The sequence below is a fragment of the Nomascus leucogenys genome, chromosome 8, assembly GCF_006542625.1.
Source record: "Nomascus leucogenys isolate Asia chromosome 8, Asia_NLE_v1, whole genome shotgun sequence".
Lineage (NCBI taxonomy): Eukaryota > Metazoa > Chordata > Mammalia > Primates > Hylobatidae > Nomascus > Nomascus leucogenys.
The window spans coordinates 111,701,336-111,727,502 of record NC_044388.1 but is presented as its reverse complement, the minus strand read 5'-3'; the positions used below and the strand labels follow the sequence as shown (position 1 = coordinate 111,727,502).

The following is a 26,167-nucleotide window of genomic DNA, read 5'->3' as shown; positions in this document are numbered from 1 at the left end:
GTCTTGTCTCCCTGCCCAGTGGAGTCACTGTCACTGCGCTCATGTGATGGCCCAGGGCGGCTGCTAGCAGGCAGGCTCTGCGGCCCCTCCAGCCTCTCCTCACCAGCACGTGGTCTCTGCTCTGGGCTTGGTCTTTCTCCACACTGGGGCTTCTCTTTGCTGGGAGTTCTCTGAGTTTCTGTGAGAGTTTTTGTTTCGTTCAGGCTGCTGCCTGTGCTTCTTGGAGCATTGTTCCACGGTCACTTTGAATTCCTTGTCAAGACAGTCCCAACCTTGGGACGTTGCCTTTTCTCCTGGAAGTTGCAGGTTTTCCTGTGGGTCTTTCTTTTTTGTTAAGGAGCTTTGAGTTGTGTGTTGGGCATTTGGAATATAGTATTTGGAGGCCACGGGTCCTGTTGGAAGCCTGAGGTGTTGGTTTTTGGTTTGTTGTAGCAGGTAGTCCACCCAGTTACGTCGAGACTGCAGGCTCCGACCTGCGTCCTGGGGGCTACAGTTGAGCATAGGTTTCATTTTCGGTCTTCGTCCTGCCACTCTGGCTGGGCTGTGGGCTGTGGCCCTCAGAGTGGCTGCCGTGCCACTGTAGTTGCTTCAGCAGTGGCCAGGACGTGACACAGATTTAGAGGGTCTCCCTATCCAGCCCCCCTCTTCTCTGGGACCCTCTCCCCTCTCTGAAGGTTCCCGAGGGTCTCCCTCCCTGGCCTTCTGGCTGGAAGCCAAGTCTGCACCTGAGCCTGGTGTGGCATGGCCAGGCCAGTGCCCTGTGGGGTGCGCGCTTGTCTGTGCACCTGGCGCTCCGCTGTCAAGGTGCAGTTTGTTACTGGTTGTCCCTGGGTGGGGGTCAGGTGGTCTTGGCCCTGTGGGGACCATTACATCAGCTTTTCTTACCCTTGTGTCTAGCCTCTCCAGGATGGAGCTGGGGTGTGGACTACTGGTCGCTTTTACCTTGAGTTGGAATTATTTCCCTTGACTCCTTATGTCCAAACAGGAAGAGTATCCACGTTTTCCAGGTGGAGACACTCACAGCCACCTTTGGGGCCTCTGCGGAGGTGACTCTCTTAGTGTCAAATGCAGATAGCCAGGTTGCCCACGGGGACATTCTGGGAGAGTTGGTCTCAGCTCCCAGGTGGCTCAGACAAGCAACAGAGCAGAGACTCCCTGTCCTGCACGTCTCAGGGCTGTGCCTGGCACTGCAGTGGCCTGGTCTTTCTTCCTGGGGCTGAGTTGGAGGCTACGGGAGTAGCTGGCTTTAGGTTGGGCAGTGGCCACAGTTGTGGCACCTGCCAGGGGGGTCTTTGCCCTGTGCTGCCGTGGAAGAGCTGGTGGTCGGTGTGGACACCTCTTCCCGAGCGCCGTGCAGGTGCCGCGGGAGGGCTGCATTCGACAGATGGCCACTTCCTCACCTGCCTTTTCATCCTCATTGCAGTAATAGCGACGGAAGGAATAACGGCTGAGACTCCCGTGTGCATCCACGGAGCTTATGCTCAGCTGGCGCAGGGCAGGAGATAGACCCTTTTGTTGTTCGGAACGGACAGGTAGGGGGCCAAGGTTCAGAGGGATCCAGTAAGAGGCCGAGCTGGGACTCTGGGCCAGGTGGCTGTGCTGGGCCCTGCCCTTGGGAGACCCCAGCGCTCCAACTCCTGCTCTCTGTCAGTTGCCACCCCTCTGAGTTCCTCCTGCACTTAGTGTTGACCCCACTTCCACTGCAGACTGGTTAGAGTTTTCTGACCCCTTCCCAGGGCCCTTCTGTGCGGCTCCCGCAGAGGCCTGCCCCACAGCAGTCCAGCAGCCACCGCGAATGCGTTGCTCATGGGTACTGACGTAGCAGTCCAAGGAGTGACAGTGCTGCCACCCTGACAGTGCCGTTGCCGACTCTTGTCTCCAGTCTCCATGGGCGCCTGCCCTGCCCGTGTCCTTGACTTTCACTCTGCCCCCTGTAGCTGCACTTCTCCCCACTTCCTCCAGGCTGGGCCCTCCCACTCAGCAGATGCCCTGCCTCCTGCTTAACATAGTAAGACAAACTGCAGGTGCTGATGGGCCGCCCACCCCTTCCCTGCCTCTGTACCCTGACCCAGTGAAAGACACTGCCCTACCTTGGCCCTGCATCCCTCCCCTCCGTCTCCCGAGGGGCCTCCTTTCTCAGGAGCAGCCTCCTCCTCTTCAGCCTCTGCCATTGATAGGGTTTTCTTTCATCAACATTTCTCCAATCCTTAAAGCAGACACATCTTTTTCCGCCACAATTTCCCCTCAGAGCAGAGGCACAATTCCCGCTGTTCTCACTTCCTTCCTTCTGTGCCTGTGGCTGTCTCTTCACCAGTTCTCAGAATGCTCTTCCCGAGGCTGCCAGCTGAGTCCGGTGGGCTCTGTAGTCTTCATGCGTGCATACTTCTCAGCCTTCCTTGGTGCTTGCTGCCCCTTCAAAACCTCCTCTGGCCTCGGCAGCACCATGTTCTGGCCCCGCCCCACTCTCTGTTCGTATGTCCGTGTCTTTGGCTTCTCTCCCGACGTCTGTCCCGTGGGTTGGGTGTCCTCAGGTTGCCTTGACCAGCTTCTCCCACCGCGCCCGGCTCTCACTGGATGACTCGTCACCCTGGGCATCGATGGCTGTGTATATGTAATGGGTTCCAAAGCACGTCTCCAGCTGGTCCCTTTACTCTTGCGTTTCCAGTCTCTACGCCTCTCCATTGGAAAGCTCCCCTTGGGTCCCACAGGCTCATCTCTCCTGTCCCCGACTACCCTCCTCCTCCACGCTACTGGTTTCCTGTATTAGGAAAAGGGACCGTCCTGCTCCAGGCTGGCAGGAATTATAAGTTTGGTGTCTTTGTTGTACTACATCAGGCACAGGCCTGCTGCTCATGCCTCCTGGGCAGTGGTGCCCCTTCCCGGGGCTGCCTGCCTGTGTCAGCCTCCATTGTCACTCTTGGCGGACCACAGCCTCCTGGGCCCATGCTCATTCTCCACTCTTGTTTACAGGGAGCTCTAGCAGATGGGGTCTCCTTGTCCTCTGGCTTGTCTGACCCCCTTACTTGACGTGGTCTCGTTCCATTCCTTGTGTGCCCGCCTAAGCCTGTCTCGCTCTGCTGACAGATCCCACAGGGTCCAGTTCCTTCTAGTGCAGGCACGCACAAGAGCCTGATGAGTTAATGAATGAAACATCCAGTTTGCCTCTTCTGTGCAATTCTGAACTGCTGTCATTTGCTAAAATTCTCTTAACAGGGTCATTTTCATGTTTTCCTCTCGCTCTCTCCTACCCACCCCCCTACTGGCTGCTTCCTTCCCTAAGAAACTTCTCCATCTGCACATCCCACTGCCCCACTGCCCCACTGCCCCACTCCTCAGTGCGGGACTGGTGTCTCCTGCACCCCAGTCCCCCAGCACTCATCCTGTGTGACACCCTCCACATTGCGTGGAAATTACCTGTTGACTTTTCAGTTGTCTTACGAGGCTCAGCCTGAGGACAGTGACTTTATTTCTTCCTGTTTGACTCCCTGGCATTTTTGTACATTTTCTGGCTCACATGGGTACTTAATAATTGTCAAATGAATGTGTATTCTAACAGTCTTACTGGTTTGTAGAAAAAACAAAAAGAAACTATTAGAAATACATTGAAGGCATTACAAAGTTTTTTTTTTTTTTTTTTAGTAGGTATCGATTTTGATAGAACGTTAAACGTTCTAGAACTGTGCACATCAGCTCTCGCAGTAGTTGCCTTCACTGAAGCCGGTTACTCATGGACGAGTTCAGTGTCTGAGGGTAGAACTGCCACGGCAGGGCCATGGAGGAGCGTGGCCACTGTCACCCAGTTGGGGGTCCGGCCAGGATCTTCCTTAGGTCGGATGGGAAGGAGTAACTTACAGTTAGGAGGGCTTCGCCAGTGTGAAGCTTGTGTCTTTAGTAAGTGCGTCATTTTCCTTTAACTCTCATTTTCCTGCATCTGAAATTTATGTGAATTAGTTGTGTTATGCATATTCATATATGATTCAAAAAGGTGATTATATGAATCACTTTATATTGATTAATTTTAAAAGTGGGCCACCCTGTGGCAAACGTTTCTACTTGGTAGATTGTAAAAGAGAAACTTAAATCAGAGCCATGGTTGCTTTTTCCAGTCTGGCCAGGTTTCTGCATCTGTGAGGTAGGCTCTGCCATTCTCCTTGGGGCTCACCCTGCTCCCATCTAATGCCAGCCCTCCACTTACGTGCCTGTCCCGTCTCCCACTCTGCACAGAGCCATCACTCTGAGGGGTCCCCCGGGGCCTTTCTCCTCAGCTGTGCCAGTTTCTGCTCTCCTAGGGGGATTGCATCACAGTTGTCTAAGTGGGAGGAGAGGGTGGCTTGGACCAGGCCGGTTAGGCTTGAGGTGCCCCCAGACATCTACATGGAGATGTCAGATAGGCAGTTCAGGGAAGTGGTCAGGGCCAGAAATGTACATTTGGGGATGACTGTGTGTCTGTGGTATTTCTAGCCATGAGACTGAATTAGGTCATTAGGGAAGAGTGAGATAGGAAGTGCCCCTTCCAATATTTGGAGAAATCGGGCAGCTGGCCCAGGAGATGGGGATGGAACAGGCAGCGAGATGGGAGGACAGAGGCCAGGCACCTCAAAAGTCAGGAGAAAGGCAGCTCCCTCCAAGAGCCCTGACTAGGTGGGCTGCTGGTGTGGTCAGTTGAGTAAGAAGAAGGCTGAGAGTGACTGTCGCATCTTTCCCCACAGCTGGTGTGAACTGCTGCAAACATTGTCAGGTTATGGGATCCCTCACTCAGTGCCCTCCCCTGACTTCCCTCCACGGCCCATGGGTGCACACTCCACAGGCCTCCTGTCTATCCCTGGCCACCTTGCTCTTGTTTCCTGGGATGTCTCACATCCCGGCGTGTGCGGGGTAGCTCTGTGCTCACCTTTGCAGGTCAGCTTTCCTTGAGCAGTTTGTAAGGAAAGCAGAAGTCTTCCTGCTGTGCTTGGCATTGGGGCCTGTTCCTTGTGTTACTGCTGTGCTCTTTTGTATTTCAAAAGTTCCGATGATTTCAGATTAGGGGGCTACTCGATGTGGTCAGCAAGTATAGGATTTGAGTCTGTTAACGTCCACTAAGCCAGCCTTCCATAGCTGGAGCCCTGGCCGCCCCTGGGTTGCCGTGGTGACCTAATCATTGTGTACAACGGTGCTTAAAACAAAAATGCTGTGTAAACGGTGACTGCTGCCGTTTAGAAATAAACAGCTGTGAGGTGCTCAGATTGTGGGGAAATGACCAGACTCCACGGGACCATAATGAAGTGACTTAGGGCTCGGAAAATAGTGAAGGAAGCCAGAAGAGATGGCAGCAGAGAGAGAGAGAGAGAGGGGTGCCGTGGGGAACCATCACCGCAGCTGGTTCTTTCCCTGGGGAAGAGCTTAGGAGAGCTTGGCTCAGAGCACGAGACAGGTTTGTTAGTGTCCCCGTGAATGTCTCTAGTGTTACTGGTTGAACGGTTTCTTCATGAGCTGTTCTGTGGAGATGGTAGTCCTTTCTAAACTCTGTGGAGGTGGGAGTGTCTGCACCTCCTAACAGAGTGTTGGGCACGGGGAACATTAAAGACCTGGGGGTCACATGTTTCCCAAATGCATCTGATGCAGACATCCCTCGTCCTCCGTCTTTAGTGGGACAGCCGTTGACGTCTTGCGAGACAGTGTGAGGGGCATAGCGGCAGGGCTAGAAAAGTGGGTGAGGCCAGCCGTGACACATTCGGTGTCCCGTGTGTATGCTGCTCCTGTGCTGTTTGTGTGGGAGGTGGCGTGTGTTGCAGCCGGAAGTATACAGTAGGCTCTCTGGATCAGTGTGTGTGGCTTCAGGCTGGTCTCTGCCTCCTGTGGCCTTGAGCAGGTCACTTACTTTCTCTCTGCCTCAGTTTCTCATTTGTAACGTGCGGATGGTAGTCCTCATTTGAGGAAACTGCAGTGGCAAGATTAAGTAGCATGGTTCATGTCAAGAGTTTGATGCTGCCTGGTCCAAAAATGGGTAAAGGCTGATTGCTGCTGCTGCTGTGTCGTCATGGTTACAGTGGCACCACGCCTGCCTGGCTCCCTCTTCTGTAAAGACCATGGGTGTTCAGCCTCTGCTATCACTTCTGATTTTCATGTCAGATAGAGGATGCTGGGCTCCCTCCCTGGGCTGATGCCGGCCGTGCCCACATGCCGTCTCCGCTGGTGTCACCAGGCACTACATGGTCCTAGCCTGTGCTGGCTTCCCCTCAGCCCCATTAACACCCTCAGGGCTCCCATGTCTACCTTCTTACTACTGTTAAGTTAGGACAGTCGTCTTTTGAGGTCACAGTGGTGGAGGTCACGAAATGATTTCAGTTGTCTGTGTTCACAGAGTAGTCTGAGATGCTACAGTTAGTTGCCTTCGCAAGTACAGAAGACAGTAGAATTATTGAAAAGCCTAGAGCCTTTTCTTGTTGTTAGTTGCTCATTTAGTCAATCAATCAATCAGTTATTTTTTTGAGACTTGGTCTCCCTGTGTTGCCCAGGCCGGAGTACAGTGGCAGTCATAGTTCACTGCAGCCTTGAACTCCTTCCTTTGGGTCTTGTGTGTGGCACTCACCTGGTCATCCCCTTCCTGTCTTAGATAACATCCCTGAGGACCTCAGAGACCCTTTCTACGTTGACCAGTATGAGCAGGAGCACATTAAGCCGCCTGTTATCAAGCTTCTCCTGTCCAGCGAGCTGTACTGCCGTGTCTGCAGCCTCATCCTGAAAGGAGACCAGGTGGCCGCCTTACAGGGACACCAGTCTGTCATCCAGGCCCTGTCCCGGAAGGGGATCTATGTGATGGAGAGTGATGACACCCCTGTGACAGAGTCCGACCTCAGTCGCGCACCCATAAAAATGGTGAGTGGTCTGCAGTGGCCGCCCCCAGGGGCCATCCTCTGGAGCCGTGGGCTCTCGTGTGGAGCACCTGGTGCATGGATGGTGTGAACACGGTGTGCAGCGAGATGGTGGAGACCCGTGCTTTTGCACACTGGCATTCCTTAGGAAACTGCATATCTTTTAAAGCACAAGACTGTTGTGGAGAATGGGGAAAAGAGAGCTTTCATTGAGCTCTTTTTCTCATTGGGAATGCTCTGTGAATGCTGAGATTGGAGTGAGGCCTGTTAATAAAAATACTCGAGGCAGACTTTTTACAGATGAGAAATGTAATTGTTGCGCCCATTCTGTTAGGTTGTTTCATGCATACTTTGTGCTAAAATAACTCAGTCTGCCTTTTTCTCCCCCAAGTATCCCACCCCCATCTTTCTCTGAAGGCTTGCTACTGGTGTGCCTTTTCCAGAGCGTTCTGGGTCAGGGCCATTCTCGGCGCCTCCTGCACTGCCTTTGGTTGCTCCCATGGCGTTCCCGGTGAGACTGCGGGTGCCGTGCGGTGGCTGAAGAGAGTGTTACTCCTGTCGTATGAGGAAGCTGCACTAAGGCGTGGTGCAGCTGTAGCAGCTAGAGCTCTGGACTAGGAGCCAGAGCCCTTTGGTGGGCAGCTGGCCTGGGGCAGGTCTCCTGTCTGCCTTCCCACAACCACGACGTGGGAGGTGCACCGCCTTTCCTGGGAGTCCCACAGGGCTGTTGAGGAAATAAGAAATGACAGTGTGAGACAGTGCACTATGGGCCACAGGGCTGGCCTGCCTGCCTGAGAACGGACTCCTGGTTCCTAACGGTCTTGAGGCTTGGCCAGAAATGCCAGGCTTGAAATAGTGATGGTGAGGGGGAGGCAGATCTCAAATCTGAGTATCTCTTCAGACAGAAAGGGCGAGGGATGAAGAAATTAGGCCAGGATTCTGAGTATGAGCAGGTTCCCTGCATCAGAACCTGGTAAGAGGGGTGGGTTTGAGGGATTATAGCTGCTGCCTCTGCTCCTAGAGTGCCCACATGGCGATGGTGGACGCCCTGATGATGGCCTACACTGTGGAGATGATCAGCATCGAGAAGGTGGTGGCCAGTGTCAAGCGCTTCTCAACGTTCAGTGCCTCGAAAGAACTTCCGTACGACCTCGAGGACGCCATGGTGTTCTGGATCAACAAGGTGAGCGCCCTGCCTAGATGTGGCGTGTGACTCTGCTCCTGTGGCTGGTCTCCTTTTCACTTGAGAGCAGCACACTGTCTGTCACGCTGAGACCCAGCCCTTCATTTGGGACGAGTCATATTTTGTGTCCAGAAATGTGTCTGCTGTAGTTAAAAAGAAGCAAAGCAAGCAGGCGTTTCTCCCGCAGGCTGAGAGTAGAGGGTGATGAATTTATATGTGAAAACGCAGCACATGTCGGTGCTTTAAGTGCCTTAAAAAATTTTTTTTTTGAGAGAGGGTCTCACTCTGTCCCCCAGGCTGGAGTACAGCGGCACGATCATGGCTCACTGCAGCCTTGACCTCCCAGGCTCCAAGTGATCCTCCCGCCTCAGCCCCCTGAGTAGCTGGGATCAGAGGCAGGTGCTACTATGCTTGGCTAATTCATTTTTTATTTTTGTTTTTTATTTTTATTAGAGAGGGAGTCTCACTGTGTTGCCCAGGCTGGTCTCGAACTCCCGGGCTCGAACAGTCCTCCCTCCTTGACCTCCTAAAGTGCTGGGATTACAGGATGAGCCACCACACCTGGCCAGTGAATAATTTCTTTTTATTTTCATAGTATGCACCTATATGCAATAAAGGAGTTTATCAAAATGCCTTTAGAAGGCATTTTGATTATTAAGGAAAAATGGCATTTTCCCAAATGCTATTTTCTCCTTTTACATTTAGAAGCTCATAGTGTAATTTTAAATACAATATGTGTAAAGAATGTTTATTTTTAGTAGTGTCTAATTATTTATAAGGTTACGTTACCAGAGCCTTTGGTTAGTAAGCATCCTGATATGCAGAAAGGTGTTTAAGTTTGCGCATTAACACAGCAAAGGAACTAGAAGGTTGTGTGGCCCCATGTGAGGCGGTATTAGTGGGCCTGAATAAGAGGCTCACGCAGGATGGTTCTGGAGTTACTGATGGTTAGCTTGCACATGCAGAGCCAGGCCGGTGCTCCATCTGCTGGCTCCCTGGAATGCCCCTCCGTCGCTGTGGCAGGCGGATCTTTGTCAGGAGTTGGCAGACGTTTGTGTTTTGACTTTTTCTAAGACAGTTGCCCTGCTCTTTAGCTGTTTTCCTACCCAAGCTTGGGGTTGGTGAACCAGGTGGATGGGCAGACTCCTTACGTTTCCTTATCCTGCGGTGAGGTAGGGACAGAAAGCCACAGGGTTTTCTAGGACTCACTGGAGCCTCCGGGCCCTGGTTCAGATTTGGGTGCCAGCTAGTACCATCTCTGCCCCACTCTGCCTCTGCCCATGAGGACGCCTCTTGGTGGCGAGCGCCATGTCTCACTCATCCCTGGCTCTCACCTGACAGCGTGCATGTGGGAAGTGCTTGCAAGAATTCTGTGGAAAATGGTGTTCAGGCCTAGTTCACATTTCCACAGGAGCCTGAGCTTCGGGGACGCTCCTGTAATGCTAGCGGAAGCTTCCTGTGATCAGAAGTCAAATTTTAGCTTTTCTTTAATATCTTTTATTGATTTTTCCTCGTATTAGAAATGATGTAGTTACAGAAAATGTAGAAACTATGGATGAACAAAAAGAATAAAATGTAAATTACCCATAATCTTATCACCTATGAAAATGGTTAACATTTTGGTAAAAATTCTGATAGTTTTTCTTTATTTGTATGTGTTATATAGGCCTACAACACAGTGGGGAGCTTACTGTGCTTTCTGTCGTAAGCCACGTTTCTACTTGGTAGAGTACTGTGCAGTGAGTTTCTGCCCATTGGCCAGATATCTGATGCCAGCTGTTCCAGTGACTCCCCTGTGGCCCTTCTGTGATCTCGGTGTTGCTGGAGGTCGAGTTGTCTCCTCTCCATCTGTGCAGTAGTCTCTGTCCAGCCATGATGATTTCCCTCAGGCCACGTTCCTGCGAGGGGAATGGTGGTTCATATTTAAGGACTTTTTTTTTGTTTGCTTGGTTTTTTTTGGCCAAATCTGATCCTAAAGATTGTAACATTTTCCTTTCTATTAGTTTGTGTAGGTGTCTTTTCCCATGTCTTCCCATATCTACACAGAAAAACGTAATTCTGGGTAAAATTGCAGATTCTGGGTAAGAGCATCTGTCTCTTACCCTCCTTCTCTGGTGAATCACTTGTTTGTTATCTTTGCCCGTGTTTCTTTGGGCAGGAGGGTATGTTTTTTTTCCCCTGCTTGGTCACGTTTCTCATTTGCTGTGCATTTATAAGTGACTTTTCAGGCCGTTGCTGGCCTCTGCGTTTCTGTGGACTTGGCGGATAAATAGAAGGTGGTCTCCTCGTAACCAGAGACATCATTTTCCTTCCGTGCTATTCTCGTTTCTGCCTCCGAATTTTAAAGAAATACATTGTATTTCCGGCTCCCGACTCCTCATTTGTGGACATGATCTACTGAGGTAGGATTGTGACAAATGGCAATTACAGTGATTACAGTTCCCATGGCCCTCCACTCCCCTCCTCCTCATTCCCCTGTGGTTGCATTGACAACTTTGGACACATTCACAGTCAGACTTGATGTTCCTGTGGTCAGGCACCCATTTCCACAGCTCATGTTCCTTTCTTTGTATTATGCTTTGTTTTTCCTGGAGTTAATACTTTAGTTTTTCTCATGCATTATTTACATTTGTATTCAGTGTTTTCCATATTTTACTGTTTTCTTGCCATTTCCATATGAATTTAAGTTCCTTATGTTAGTGGTTTCTCCTTATGTGACTTTCTCCCTGGTGTCCTCAATGCAGGATGCGGTGTCGGCTGAATGCTTCCAAAGCACCTTTTGCAGTGTGAATGCCCGGGTGTGTAGGAAGTGCGAGTTCCCCGAGCATCCTCTCTCACCCGCGCTGCGTTCCTAGGCCCTCTCCAGTGTGGGTTCTCAGATGCTTCACTGGCTTTGAGCTGTGCCCCAAAGCTTTCACTGTGCAGGTGGGGTTTCTCCCTATTGGAAATTGCTGCATGTTTAATAAGCTTGGGGCTGTTGATACGATTTCCATAAGGGTGAGTTTTTTCTCCAGCATCAATTCTTTGATGCATAAGGTCTGAATTCCCTTTAGGCACAGGTACCATGTTTCCAAGATGCCTGCTGTGCGCAGGTGCGTTTGAGTGCAGATTTCAGCTTCTCACACCCACACCTGGGTCACTCCCTCCTTGAGTTTGGCTCTGTGTCGTCCTCTCAGCATCTGTAGGGGAATGGCCACGTTCTGAGTTTCTCCTCCTCTGTGGCATCCCTCTGGGACTCTGTCCTGCCCCTGCCTGCATAGTTGCTGCCCCGGCCACCTGCATGTCTGCCATCCTGGACTTCCCTCCCTTCACCTCTGCTCCAGGCCGCTCACCCGCCTCCTCCTGACCGGGGTCCCTACCTGGGTGCAGGAGCCTCCCTGCCGTCTGAGGAAAGGCTAATGCTGTGCATTTCCATGACCATTTCTGAGACAGCTTCTGAAGGAGCCTTCCTCCACCTTTCCTTGGTGATTGTGTAACTAGATGGAAGCACTTTCCCCAGCTTGAGGGGGTTGCCCAGCTGTCTTCTCTCTTCCAGGCTGAGGAATCTGCTGCCATGCGGGTTCCCCATCCTGTGTGTGACCCGGATGACCTCACTCAGTATTTCCTCCTTCCCGGGTGCTCTGAAGTTTCACCATGAACCACCTTGCAGGGGCTCTTTTTATTTTTTATTGATGCCCAGCCAGTTGTTGTTGTCTCTTTCTCTCTCTTTTTTTTTTTTGGAGACAGAGTCTCGTTCTGTGGCCCAGGCTGGAGGTGCAGTTGTGTCATTGCGGCTCACTGCAGCCTGACCTCCCAGGCTCAAGCAATTATCCCTCCCCAGCCTCCTGAGTAGCCGGGACTACAGGCATGCACCACCGTGCCTGGCTGATTAAAAAAAATTTTTTTAAATTAGAGACGGGGTCTCGCTATATTGCCCAGGCTAGTTTTGCACTACTGGGCTCAAGCAATTCTCCTGCCTTGGCCTCCCAAAATCGTGGGATTACAGGTGTGAGCCACCACTCTTGGCCTGTTTTTGTCTTTTTTTTTTTTTAAGACAGCTCTACTGAGATGTATTTTATATGAAGTCAGTGGATCTTTTTCCTTGAGTTTTGATAAGCAGTCATTTGTTTAGCATTCACCACAATCAGGGTAATGTTTCCATCACCCTAAACAAGCTCTTTCATGATCCTTTGCAGTTAATCCTCTGCCCCACAAATGCAGGTAACTACTCATCTGCCTTCTTCACTGTGGGTTAGTTTTGCTTTTTTTTTAGGTTTTGATAAAAGTGAAGCTGTGTGGTGTGTGCTCTTCTTGTGTTTGGCTTCTTTCCATGAACAAAGTGTTTCTGAGATTGACCTATGGCATTGCATCTGTCAGAAGTTCTGTTGGTGCTTGGTAGAGTTCCATCATGTGCATTTACCATGGTCCGTTTATCTGTCCACCTGTTGATGGACACTTGGGTTGTTTCCAGTTTTCGCCTATTTTGAATAAAGCTACTAGGGACATTGGTGTGCAGATATATTTTTATTTCTCTCTCTTTTTTTAGATGTAGTCTCACTCTGCCGCCCAGGCTACAGGGTAGTGGCGAGGTCTCGGCTCACTGCAACCTTCGCCTCCTGGGTTCAAGCGATTCTCTTGCCTCAGCCTCCCAAGTAGCTGAGATTACAGGCGCCCGCCACCACACCTGGCTAATTTTTGTATTTTTAGTAGGCACGGGGTTTCACCATGTTGGCCAAGCTAGTCTTGAACTCCTGACCTCAGATGATCCACCCATCTCGGCCTCCCAAAGTGCTGGGATTACAGGTGTCAGCTACTGTGCCCAGCAATATTTTTATTTAAGTAAAAATTAAGGAGTAGAATCGCTGGGTCATGTGATAAGTATATATAACTTAATATAAGTATGTGTAAGTTCAGTCTTTAGAATAAACCGCCAAAATGTTTTCCAATGATTGTATCATTTAGAACTCCCACTAGCAAGATAGAATTCCAGTTGCTCTACACTTGTTGTAGTCTGTCTTTTTTCTTTAGCCATTTGAGTGGATATGTAACTGTCTCTCATTGTCGTTTTAATTTGTGTTTTCCTAATGGGTAAAGATGCTTGTCTACATTCTTTTATGAGGTGCTTTTTCAAATATTTTGCCCAATTTTTAACTGGGTTGTCTTACCAAGTTGCAAGAGGTTTTAGAAATGTATATATTTGGGAATCAAGGGCTTTGTCAGATGTATGTATTGTGAAGATCTTCTCCCAGGCCGGCTACCTTTTTGTTTCCTTAACAGTGTCTGTCCAAAAGCAAAGGTTGGCTGGGTGTGGTGGCTCACATCTGTAATCACAGCACTTTGGGAGGCCGAGGTGGGCAGATTGCCTGAGGTCAGGAGTTCAAGACCAGCTTGGCCAAAAGTGGTGAAACCCTGTCTGTACTGAAAATCCAAACATTAGTCAGGCGTGATGGCAGGCGCCTGTAATCCCAGCTACTCGGGAGGCTGAGGCAGGAGAATCATTTGAACCAGGGAGGCGGAGGTTGCAGTGAGCTGAGAACATGCCACTGCACTCTAGTCTGGACGACAGAGCAAGGCTGTGTTTCAAAAAACAAGCAAAGGCTTTTAAAGTTTTCTTTGTAGCCCAGTTTATCAGTATTTCCTTTTATGGTTTGTCCTTTTGTGTCTTATAGAAGACATCTTTACCTACTCCAAGGCTGTGAGGAGTTTCTCCCATGTTTTCTTCTAGAAGTTTTTTTGTTTTAGCTCTTACATTTGCCTCTGACCCACTTTGAGTTCATTTTTATGAATGATGTGAGGGAAGGGTTGAGGTTCATTTTTTTCTTCATATAGGTAGCAGTTCTGAAACCATTTATGGAAGAGATTTTCCTTTCCTTATTGAATTACTTTGACAGCTTTGTTGACAATCAATAAACCACATATATGTGAGTCTATTTCTGGATTCTATTTTGTTCCACTGATCTTTGTGTCTGGTTTATAGGAATACTTGAAATTGGACAATGTTAAGTCTCCCAGCCATATCCTTTGTGTTAAAAAATAATTGTTTTCGGCTGGGCGTGGTGGCTCATGCCTGTAATCTCAGCACTTTGGGAGGCTGAGGCGGTGGGTCACTTGAGGTCAGGAGTTCGAGACCAGCCTGCCTAACATGGTGAAACCTCATCTCTACTTAAAATACAAAAAACTAGCCAGGCATGGTGGCACATGCCTGTAATCCCAGCTACTTGGGAGGCTGACACAGGAGAATCGCTTGAACCTGGGAAGCAGAGGTTGTAGTGAGCTGAGGTCATGCCACTGCACTCCAGCCTGGGCGACAAGAGTAAAATTCCGTGTCCAAAAAAAAAAAAAATTGTTTTCGCTATTCTATGTCCTTTGCATGCCTACCCTTAATTTTAGAATCAGCTTGTCAGCTTCTGTAAGAACACTTGCTGGATTTTGATTGGGAATGCATTGAAGCTAGATGAATTTCAGGAGAATTGATATGTTATTAATATTGCATATTCCAGCCCACAGACATGCTTATATCTCTCCATTCTGTGTAGACTTAACAGCTTCACAGCTTCTCTCAGCCATGTTTTATGGTTTTTCAGGGTAACATTTTGTATATAGTTTAACTTTATTCTGTATCTTTTGTGTTTTGGATTCTTTTATAAATGGTGTTCTCCTAATTTCATTTTCCAGTTGTTTGTTACTAGTCTGTAGAAACGTAATTAATAATTTGTATATTGACTTTATATTTTGTGACCTTGCTAAACTTATTTATTCTAGTGGCATTGAGAAAATTCCTTAAGATTTTCTATGTACAAGATCATGTTGTCTGTATATAAAGTCATTTGTATTACTATTTAATATGTATGCTCTTTTTTAATTATAAAGGTGTTTTTTTTTTTTTTTTTGCCTTACTGCACTGTTTAGTACCTCAGATAGAATATTGAATAGAATTGGTGAAAGAAGACATTTTTGCTTGTACTTCATCTTAGGGAATAAACATTTACTGTATTAACCATTGAAATGATGGATGTTGGTTGTAACTTTTTTTCATAGATGCCCTTTATTAGGAGTTCCCTGCCCCGTGCCCCCCCCTTTTTTTTTGAGACAGGGTCTCACCTTGTGGCCCAGGCTGGAGTACAAGTGGTACAATCATAGCTCATTGTAGCCTCATTCTCCTGGGCTCAAGCAATCCTTCTGCCTCAGCCTGCTGAATAGCTGGGACTACAGGCACACAGCACCATGCCTGGCTAATTAAAAAAAAAAATTTTGTAGAGGGGATTTTGCCACGTTGCCCAGGCTGATCTTGAACTCTGAGCTCAAAGGATCCGCCCGCCTTGGCCTCCGACGCCTGGCCAGGAGTTCCCTTCTATTTTAAGTTTGCTTAGGGTATTTTTTTCATGAATACATATTGAATTTTGTCAGATGGCCTTTTCTGTATTTATTGAGATGATTATATGACTTTTCATTTTTAGTCTGTTGATACAATGAATTACCTTAATTGGTTTTTAAATGTTGAACCAGCCCTTCCATCCCCAGGACAAACACAAATTGGTTGTGTTTATTATTTATTGTATATATTGATGGATTCGATTTGCTAATATATTGTTGATGATTTTTGTGTCAATGTTCTTGGCAGATATTGGTCTCTAGTTTTTTTTCTCATAATGTATTTCTCTTGTTTTGGTGTTGGGGTAATGTTGGGCTAAAAAAGTGAGTTGGGAAGTATTAAGGTAAAAGGAAATTAAATATTAAATTCACTGGTAAAGCAATCTGGGAGTGGAGTTTTCCTAGAATATTTTAATTATGAATTTAATTTCTTTAATTTACATATGATAATAGATTTTCTATTTAGCATTGTGCCCGCTTTGGTAATTTGTGACTTTCAAGGGATTTGTCAAGTTTTGTTTAAGTAGTTGAATTTATTGGCATAAGGTTTATATTTCTTTATTTTCCTTTTAATAAACCTGCGATCTGTAGTGACAATGTCCTGTTTGTTTCCTGAGGTTGGCAATTTCTTTCATTTTTCTTTACCTTGATTAGTCCGATTTATCAACTTTATTAATCTTCTAAAAAATCTGCTTTTAGTTTTTATTTTCTCTATTTCATACTTAATTTCCTTTTACCTTTATTATTTTGTATTTTGGGTTTAACTTGTTATCCTTGTCTAGTTTTTTAAGGGGGGAGTTAGTTATTGAAGCCTTTTTTCATTTTGAAGACAGGTATTTAAAGCTGTTGATTCCTCTCTAAGCAGCACTTTAGCATGCATTATATATTTTTATAGGCCATGTCTTTCATCATTCTCTTTAAAATATTTTGTTTCCCCTGTGGATTCTTGTTTTATCACTGGGTTATCTAGAAGTCAGATGTTTAATTTCCAAATACTTAAAGAGAGGTTCTAGATAGCTTTTTGTGTTGTGATTTCTGGTTTAATTCTGTTGTCAGGGAACATACTGTGTGATTCTCATCCTTTTAAGTTTATTGGGACTTAGGGTCCGCAACATGCCTTACACTGCAGAATGTTTAATATGCATTTGAAAAGAATATTCTGCTGTTTGAAGGTAGGGTGTCTTCAGTGTCAGTTCAGATTGGTTGTTGGTGGTGTTTGCGTCTCCTTTACCGTTTTCCTGTCTTTGGTCTTATTAGTAGGTTAATCTGAGAGGAGGGTGGAAGGTCCTGAGCTGTGTGCTTGTAACCCGCCATTTGGTTCTGTCAGTTTTTACTTTGTGTATTTTCAAAGTCTGTTGTGTTTACACATGTTCAAGTTTTTGATATTAGTTGATGAATTAACCCTTTTGTCATTATGAGATGTTGCTTTTTATCACTGGTGGTAATCCTTGTCCCAAAAGTCTACTTCATTTAATGTGGGTGTGGATTCAAGAGTGCTTGTGAATAGTGGCTGCATGGTGTATGTTTCCTTCCTTTCACTTTTAACCTCTTGTTGTCTTTCTCTTTAAAGTGAATTTTTTGCAGATGCCGTGTAGTTGCTCTTGCTTTTTTAGTCAACTGACAATCTCTTGGAGTGTTTAAACCAATTGCATTTAATGTGATTATCCATAAGGCTTGGTTTTACCATCTGGTCTGTTTCTGTTTATCTCTTTTCTTTTTCTTCCCTCTTTTAAGGGTTATTTTGGATTTTTTTTTTTTTTTAGTACTCCCTTTTATCCTCCAGTATTTTGTGGGGGCTGCTTTAGGGTTCCTGTCTACATCTTTAGACCATCACAGGCTGCCTGCAAGTCAAAGTGATGCCACTGCACAAGTAGCAGAAGATGCGTCTTTTCCTTGCTGACCTTTGTGTTGTCGTTCATTTTACCCCAACTGTGCTGTTTTGGCTTTCTTTTATCTTTTAAAGTATTTAAAAATTGAGAACAAAAGTCATTCATATTTATCCACATAATTTCCATTCTTGTTCTTAATTCCTTTGCATACATCAAGAGTTCCACACAGTTTAGTCTCAGGATCTCTTCTGTTGTTTGTTTGTTTGTTTGTTTTTTGAGATAGAGTTTCGCTCTTGTTACCCAGGTTGGAGTGCAATGGCGTGATCTTGGTTCACTGCAACCTCCCCCTCCCGGGATCAAGTGATGCTCCTGCCAGCCTCCCGAGTATCTGGGATTACAGGCGCCTGCCACTATGCCTGGCTAATTTTATATTTTTAGTAGAGATGGGGTTTCTCCATTTTGGTTAGGCTGGTCTCGAACTCCCAACCTCAGGTGATCTGCCCACTTCGGCCTCCTAAAGTGCTGGGATTACAGGCGTGAGCCACCGTGCCTGGCCAGGACCTCTTTATAAATTGCTGTGGATCTCAGATAACTTACTTTTTTTTTTTTTTTTGGATAGAGCTGGGGCCTTGCTGTGTTGCCCAGGCCGTTCTCAAACACCTGACCTCAAGCGAGCTTCCTGCCTTGGTCTCCCAATGTGCTGGGATTACAGGTGTGAGCCAGTGCGTCTTGCCAAACTTGTAAAGAAAATTTTAATCTATCAATGTTTGCCATACTAGAAGTTAAAAATCAGAAAGTTTAAAAATTTTTATTTAAAAATAACAGTAAGTTGGTTTCATATTAATACTAACAATGTTTTAGTGAAAAATGACTATTTTTCAAAACAAATTAGAAGGGGCTGTGTGTGGCTCACATCTGGAATCTCAGCACTTTGGTAGGCTGAGGTGGGAGGATTTCTTGAGCCCGGGAGTTCAAGACCATCCCCGACAACATAGTGAGACCCCATCTACAAAAATTATTAAAAATTAGCCAGGCATGGTGGTGTGTACTTGTAGTCCCAGCTGCTTGGGAGACCGAAGCAGGAGGATTGCTTGAGCCTGGGAGATTGAGGCTGCAATGAGCCGTGATTGTGCCACTGCACTTCAGCCTGGGTGACAGGGTGAGACCCCATCTCAAAATAAATAAGGAAGATGGCAGTATTTTACAATTTTGCAAGTGTCTTACTATCTGGCTTGCTAGAAAATAGCTGATTATCCTATCTACTTTTGCATTTAATCTGTTACAATATGTTGTTTTTATTGAAGTTCATGAACAAAATCTGGCTTCATGTAGGTATATAATTGGAAGAGGGGATAGTATTTTCACAGTCTTTTCTGAGAAGTATGCAAATCTGTTTTTGCTATTACACCAAAGCTTGACAAACAATAGTTTCTCAAAGATTAATTATGTGGAATTTGAAACTATGATCAATTAATGTTTTTAAGAAATTGAGATAGAATTTACATGCCATAAACTTCACTATTGTTAAAAGTGTTCTAGTCAGTGGATTTTTTTATTTTATTTTATTTTTTGGAGAGAGAGACTCTGGCGCTGTCACCTAGGCTGGCAGTGCCATGGTGTGATCTTGGCTCACTGCCACCTCTGCCTCCTGGGTTTAAGGGATTCTCCTGCCTTAGCCTCCCCAGTAACTGGGATTACAGGTGTGTGGTACTGTGCCTGGGTAATTTTTTTATGTTTTGTAGAGATAAGGTTTTGCCATGTTGGCCAGGCTTGTCTTGATATCCTGGCCTTCAAGTGATCCATCTGCCTTGGGCTCCCAAAGTGCCGGGATTACAGGTGTGAGCCACTGTGCCTGGCCTAGTCAGTAGTTTTTAATATATTCATAAGGGTGTTGTATTAATCTCTTTTCACACTGCCTAAAGAACTGTCCAAGACTGGGTAATTTATAAAGAAAAGAGGTTTAATTAACTCAGTTCCACATGGCTGGGGAGGCCTCAGGAAACTTACAATCATGGCGGAAGGGGAAGAGGCACGTCTTACATGGAGGCAGGCGTGAGAGAGCAAGCAAGAGTAGGGAAAACTGCCTTATAAAACCATCACTTCTTGTGAGAGCTCACTCACTATCACAAGAACAGCATGGAGAAAACCTCCCCATGATCCAGTCACCTCCCACCTCGTCTCTCCCTCAACACGTGGGAATTACGTGGATTAGAGTTTGAGGTAAGATTTGGGTGGGGGCACAGAGCCAAACTATATCAGCTTTATAGTCATCGTCACTGGCTAATTCCAGAACATTTTTATCACTCCAAAAGAACTCTGTACCTATTAGCCAGACCTCATTCCCTCCTCAGCCCCTGGCAACCCGCAGTCTACTCTATATCCATGGGTTTGCTCAGTCTGGACAGTTTTTATGAATGGTTTCATACAGTATGTGATCTTCCGTGCCTGGCATCTTTCACAGAGCATGTTTCCAGGGTTCATCCGTGTTGTAGCGTATGTCAGAGTTTCATTCCTTTTTATGCCTGAATAATATTCCACTGTGTGCTTACACCTCATTTTGTTTATTCACTTATCAATTGGTGGGCATTTGCAGCATTTCTGCATTTTGACTATTGTGAATAATGCTGATTTCACGCACAAGTTTCTTGTGTGAATATATGTTTTCATTTTTCTTGGGTATGTACCTGTGGTGGAATTGCTGGGTCATGTATTCATTCTGTGTTTAGCTTTTTGAGGAACTTCCAGACTGTCTTCCACAGCAGCTGTGCCATTTTACATTCCTACTAGCTGCATCTGAGGGTTCTAGTTTTCCCCATCCTTGCTAACATTTGTTATTTTCTGGCTTTTTTTTTTTTTTTTGAGACTGAGTCTCGCCCTTTTGCCCAGGCTGGGGTGCAGCGGTGCGATCTTGGCTCAGTGCAACCGCTGCCTCCTGGGTTCAAGTGATTCTCCTGCCTCAGTCTTTCAAGTAGCTAGGATTACAGGTGTAAGCCACCACACCTGACTAACTTTTGTATTTTTTGTAGAGACAGGGTTTCGTCATGTTGCCCAGGCTAGTCTTGAACTCCTGAGCTCTAGAGATCCATCTGCTTCGGCCTCCCAAAGTGCGGGGATTACAGGTGTGAGCCACCGTGCCTGGCTGTATATCTTCTTTGGAGGAATTCATACCCTTTGCCTATTTAAAAATTGGATTGTCTTTTTATTGTTGCGTTGTTCTTTTATAGATTCTGGGTACTAGATCAGTGAGTTTTTTATACTCTGTTATTACTATGGTAACCATTTCTGGTTCTTGCATTCTTCCTGGACCTTTTACCCACCCAGGGTTTTGCAGCTTCATGCTTTGGTCATTTGGAAAATTGTTTCACTGAGTTACGTAGATCTTCCAAATGTTGTCACATTTCATGACACAGTATCAAAACTTATTAATATCACCAATCTTGGCTGGGCGCGGTGGCTCACGCCTGTAATCCCAGCACTTTGGGAGGCTGAGGCAGGTGGATCATGAGGTCAGGATATCGAGATCATCCTGGCTAACACGGTGAAACCCTGTCTCTACTAAAAATACAAAAGATTAGCTGGGCGTGGTGGTGGGCACCTGTAGTCCCAACTATTCGGGAGGCTGAGGCAGGAGAATGGCGAGAACCCGGGAGGCGGAGCTTGCAGTGAGCCGAGATCATGCCACTGCACTTCAGCCTGGGTGACAGAGCAAGACACCATCTCAAAAAAAACAAAAAACAAAAAACAAATCTCATCAGAAAAAGCCTTTACATATTAGGAATTTATCTAGCTTTTGGTAGCAGAAACAAGTTTTCCAAAATTTAAATTTTTTCTGAAATTCAAATTTTATTACCGGAAACAAGTAGTTTTCCTTTAGTGACAGACATTCATTTAAAAGAAAAGCACTTCTTTGGTTTTGAGATGATGTCTTAACACGTTTGCAAATGTGAGTAACTGGTTTGTTAGTGGCTCAGCTTGTAACTCAGCTGCACAAGTGCATGTCCCGAGGTCACTGTTGTCATTTGGTCCACAGGAGAGGTGCTTTGTGCCTGCTGACCATGTGGTCATGGAGTACAAAACAAGTTGTACTATAAGGTAGAGATTTAATAAAATATTTTCCATCTATATCGTTTCCTTCAGCCTAGACAACTTCTTTTAGCATTTTTTTTTACAGGCAGTTCTACTGAATTCTCTCAGCTTTTTCTTTTCTGAAAAAGACATTATTTTGCTTTCATTTTCCAAAGATACGGCTGGATGTAAAATTTTAGGTTGACTGAACTTTCTTTCAGGTGAAAATATGGCTCCATTCTGTTGTGCTGCTGGGGATACTTTGTGGGATGAGGTGGGACTGGCTGACGGTTCTTGCTCCAACTTTTTAAGACACTGACTTTCAACTGTTGTCTTGTCTGCAGCCTTGTCTCTGGTCTGAGGATGGGAGGCGTCTTGGGGGTGTTTACAGGGCCCCTGCCTGGCATCTCTTCCCCAGCACTGGGGCTGCGCTGGCTCTGCTCTGTGTAGCTTTCCCTTGCTTACAGGGTTCCCCTCTTTCCTTGTTTGTCCTGTGGATTTTCAGCTTTTAAATTATCTTTTCTGTGTTATTTTCACAGGGATCAGAGTTATAAGCAAATGTTTAATTTACTATGTTTAGTCTTCTTGATTTTTTGGTAGCTTATAATTATATTTTCCTTTAAAATGTTAGTTTCATTAAAAATTTCAATTAATTTACATTTTAAGAAGGATGTGTTTTTACGTGGTGCTTTTTTAGTGGCTTCGACTTTCCTCCAAAAATATGACTGTTTCATGTTATGTGTTGGTATTTTCATTCATTTTCTTGATTAGCTTTTCCAAAGACTTTTTTTTTTTTTTAAAAGAGGGTCTTGCTGTGTTGCCTAGGCTGGGCTGCAGTTTTTGAGCTCAAGTGATCCTCGTGCCTCAGCCTTCCAAGTGGCTGGGATTATACGTGTGAACTGCCACACTCGTCCTTTGCAAAGGACTCTTTTAATTATGCATACAAAACTTGGTTGTGGATTTAAATATCCTTTCTTCTACTTTCTCATTGATTGAATTTTACATTATCTATATAGATTTTTTTGTCTTTCTTTTTAGTTTTAAAAATACTTTTTCGTACTCCTGATTTGATGTGCATGGTGGACTCCCTTGTCTGTGTTGTTTGATGACGAAGCATTCAGCTCCGTGCCTTTTTGTCTGATCATGGCTTTTACCTCGCCCCTTTAAGCACTGCTGAGTGTTTTTCTCCATACTTTATGATTGCAATTTTGATATTGAGTTAGTAGTTATAGGAGAGAATACTTAAATTTCTAAGAAGTTGAATTAATTTTTATGGGGTGTATAGTTAAACTTTTATAATTAGATTTGGTTTGGTATGATTTTTGCATGGTCTGGGATGTGTGGCCTATCCTGTCACAAGTCAGGCTCTTTAGTGAGATGTCTCCACCAGACTGTTTGGTAAGTGGCGTTTGCTGTTGGTGTTGGAGAAGCTTAGCTGTTTGACAGTACTTGTTTGGTGAGTAACCACTGCCAAGATGTAGTGACTCTGTCCCGCAGTGACGGGAGAGCACTTCGCTGGCATTGGGGTGGGGGTCGGGGGCAGGTGGTTTCCTGGTGGTAGCAGGACCTTGTTGTGGATCATGTGGAATCCACGTACTTCTGTATCTGCGTAATTCACCTAAACAATACCTATGTCTAGGAGTCAGAGGTAGATCAGGTGAAGTGGGGGTCTCTGGGGATAAGTGTGGAGATACAATTGTGCAGGACAGCAATTACCTCTTTTAATGCATTTCTCTTCTACTTTAGGTAAATCTTAAAATGAGAGAGATAACAGAGAAAGAAGTTAAATTAAAACAACAGTTATTGGAAAGTCCAGCTCATCAAAAGGTAAAGGGTAAATTTAATTTTTCTGGAATGCACTAAGTTAATGTTGGTCCCAATTTTAAAGAATTCTGTTAGTTCCCACTATTTGCTTATTCTCTATTTTTACTCACCAAAGAAGCAGCTAGTCTCTTGGATTCACCTGGTGGGCTGATTCTCTACACCTCAGTGAGAGGTGACCATGGCAGCCTGTCCCCTGTCTCTCCCTGGGAAGGGGTGTTTTGTGTTGCACTTTATGGTGGGTGAGGGTATTTGGGGGAATTGGGAAGCTTGAGTGAGGGACGTAGGGCCCACCTGGGTGCTAGCTTCCACAAGTCAACAAACAAGGGGAAAATTGCCTATTGCTAAAGATGCCCTCAAAAAGTCCTTAAATGGCCCATGAGGTGCAGCGTAGCTGGTGGTGTACCTGTGTGCCTGTGCCGTGATTCTGCTGGATGAACCCTACATGCCTACTGAAGTGGCATGATGGCTGGGCTGCACCTTCAGCCATTAGCCTTTTTCTTCCTCTGACATTATTTTCTCTTTTGCAAGCACATGTGTGACTGAATTCACTCAGTTCAGTGCACACAAGATGCAGCCCGACCATCTATAAGGTCTCGCCTTTGAAGGGCAGTGTTCTGCCTTCCTGTGTTCCTTCTTCCCTCTCCAGTGGCACCGGCCCCTGGCCATGCATTTGTTAGCTGGGTGGGCGTGTGAGTCAGGCTGCCTGGTATGCCTCCCTCATCTGGATCTTAAGCATTGAGTTTCCTCCCTGTTCCTCAGATGGTCATGTTTAACACATGGGTACAGACTAAGCACTAGACCCTTCCCGCGTCAGAGCTGACTTCTTGCCTTTTGGTACCCAGCCCATACCAAGTTTCCGAAGTATTCTTTGCTACTGCAAAGAATAGTGTTGTGGAGGTGACTCGTGATCTTCCACTTTAATCATCTGCTAATACAACATGCCTATGGCCACGTACACTTAGAAGACTTTGCTTACCAGAGGCTCTCCCGCCTCTGCCGTGTAAACGCCGTGGGGAAGTGTGTGTTACTTCGTCCACACGTGGACCTGCTCTGCTGATGCTCCTCTCCTGCCTTCCTTCTCTCGCTTCCTGAGCAGTCTCCCTCCAAGTGGTATTGGAAGTTAGTGCCTGTAAGTGAACCCCGAGCCGCCAGCTGCCATCTACAGAGCCATCCTGTCGCGATCACTTGCTTCCATTAAAAATTGCTCGCACCCAAAACTGTTTTTTTTTGTTGTTGTTGTTTAAATGTCCCACCTTGGAGTTATTTATATAGTACAAGAATTGGCCTGATTCTGAGCCGAATAGGCCTTGTAATAAGGCACTTTGGAACTCTTAAGTTACATTTTGCCCAGTTTCCTAGTTACTTCTTTAAGTGATCAACATGCATGTAATGAGAGGGCGTTCTCTTTTGTGATAGATACAGAGGGAATGAGAAGTGGTCTAGTTGCCCAAGTTACTCTGTATATTTTGTTCTTTCTGATGTTACCTTGCCTGACTGTGGTATGTAACATGACATCTGTTAGGAGCCATCAGCTGGGTGGTCCGGGTATGCGGGTGATGCACCTGGTGGACTAGGGCTAGAGGGCTGTGGAGAGGGGCTCTCACCAGCGTGTCAAATTCCTCTGTTCTCCTCCTCGGGTGTTGCAGCCGCGCCTGCTGCCTCGGCCTGCATGGAGTGGGGAAGGGGCATTTCCTTATTCCCAGGCAAGGGTCTGAGTTAGGTCAGCCTGGCCACAGGCTTTCTGGAGTTAAGTGTGAATTTTCACAAAGAAAGAAAGGTGAAAACAGCATTTGGTTTTCCAACCCTAGTTGTGCTCCACCTGGTGGCCCATTCTGGAAGTGGAGCCAGTTTGTTACCCAGGCCCCTGGGGAGAGTACTTGGTGCCAGTGGTGCCTTTCTTGGGAACTTTTGGATGCAGATCTTGCAGAGGGCTTTATGCGTACTCCATTAACTGCCTGTGTCCTTCGGTGTCGTTATTGGGCCCCTATTTTCCCTTGAAGTCCGTCCTCGAGGCGATAGCAGTGGGAGTAAGCTGGGATACAGGGCTCCTTTGAGCAGCAGTAGATTCTGCTGCAGAGCTCACGGATCATTTTGCTTCTCTTGAAATATATTAATAAGAAGAAAGAGGAAAGCATTTTAAATCAATATAGATCTTTTAACTTTTTGAATCCTGAAGACTGAAGAGCTAAATATCAAAGCACTTATGTGATTTAGTCAAGGGCTCACAGACTTCATCTGTCCTCCAGGAAGTGAGGTTTCACATGAGAGTTTTATAAAAACAGAAACATGTCACCAAGAGTGGTGGGTCCCTTAATGCTTTTTTATTAGATAGTTCATAACGCTAACTTTCCGACCCCAGTGTTCAGTAAATAGGTCAGTGAGGAGAAGTGTAGAAAGGCCTGGGAAAGACGGACAGATTTAGAGGTCTAACCTCAACACTGTACAGCCTAGAGGGTCAAAACACCCGATTTGCAAGGCAACTATGCAAGTTCCTGGACTCTTATAGTTCAGGAGTGTTTCACCTGATCTTAAGCCCACCCCATCCATCTTTAATCAAGAAACCATGTGCTTTCCCGCATGCCTGTGGCCACCCCTCACGTGTCTGCTGTCTGTGTGGAAGCCTGGCCTGGCGCATGCTGTGGTGCACTGCATGCTGGAACCTGTGGAGTTTGCACGCGTGGTACAGTATGAGGCGGGTCACGTTTTGTAGAGTGTGCCATGGGCTCCGAGAAACAAGTTAAAGTGTGTGCTGAAACAGATTTTACTGACATAAAATAAGCCTTATTGCTAAGTTTAAGAGAATGTGTTACAAATGTTTTTTGCTAAACATCAGTATTGATTATTCTACACGATGTACTTATTGACATAACAACTTGAAATTCTTGATTTTAGACAATTTCTCCTCAAGTTGATTCAGCTGCATGACTCTCAGAAATCAGTCATTTTTTATTGTAGATTGCGGGTTTTCTTCCTCTAGTTTGTATCGTGTATTTTCCTCCTGTGGAGAAAATGTGGTTGGCAAGAAATGCCATATTTTAAAGCTGTATTGTGGCTGTTAATGC

At 46.1% G+C, this 26,167-nt stretch overlaps 1 protein-coding gene across 3 annotated transcripts in view; it reads left to right on the top strand.

Moving 5' to 3' along the window:
• The window catches only part of CAMSAP1 (calmodulin regulated spectrin associated protein 1), a 96,389-nt gene that overhangs the window by 17,717 nt on the left and 52,505 nt on the right, over positions 1-26,167 (top strand). The window contains exons 2-5 of one of the 3 annotated variants that reach the window (XM_030818158.1): positions 6,596-6,858; positions 7,876-8,037; positions 23,028-23,108; positions 24,202-24,234. In XM_030818158.1, the coding sequence (XP_030674018.1) occupies positions 6,596-6,858; positions 7,876-8,037; positions 23,028-23,108; positions 24,202-24,234 (539 nt within the window). Of the gene's footprint in view, positions 1-6,595; positions 6,859-7,875; positions 8,038-23,027; positions 23,109-24,201; positions 24,235-26,167 lie in introns of those variants that run through there. The other 2 variants (XM_030818159.1, XM_030818160.1) reach the window with 2 other exon arrangements.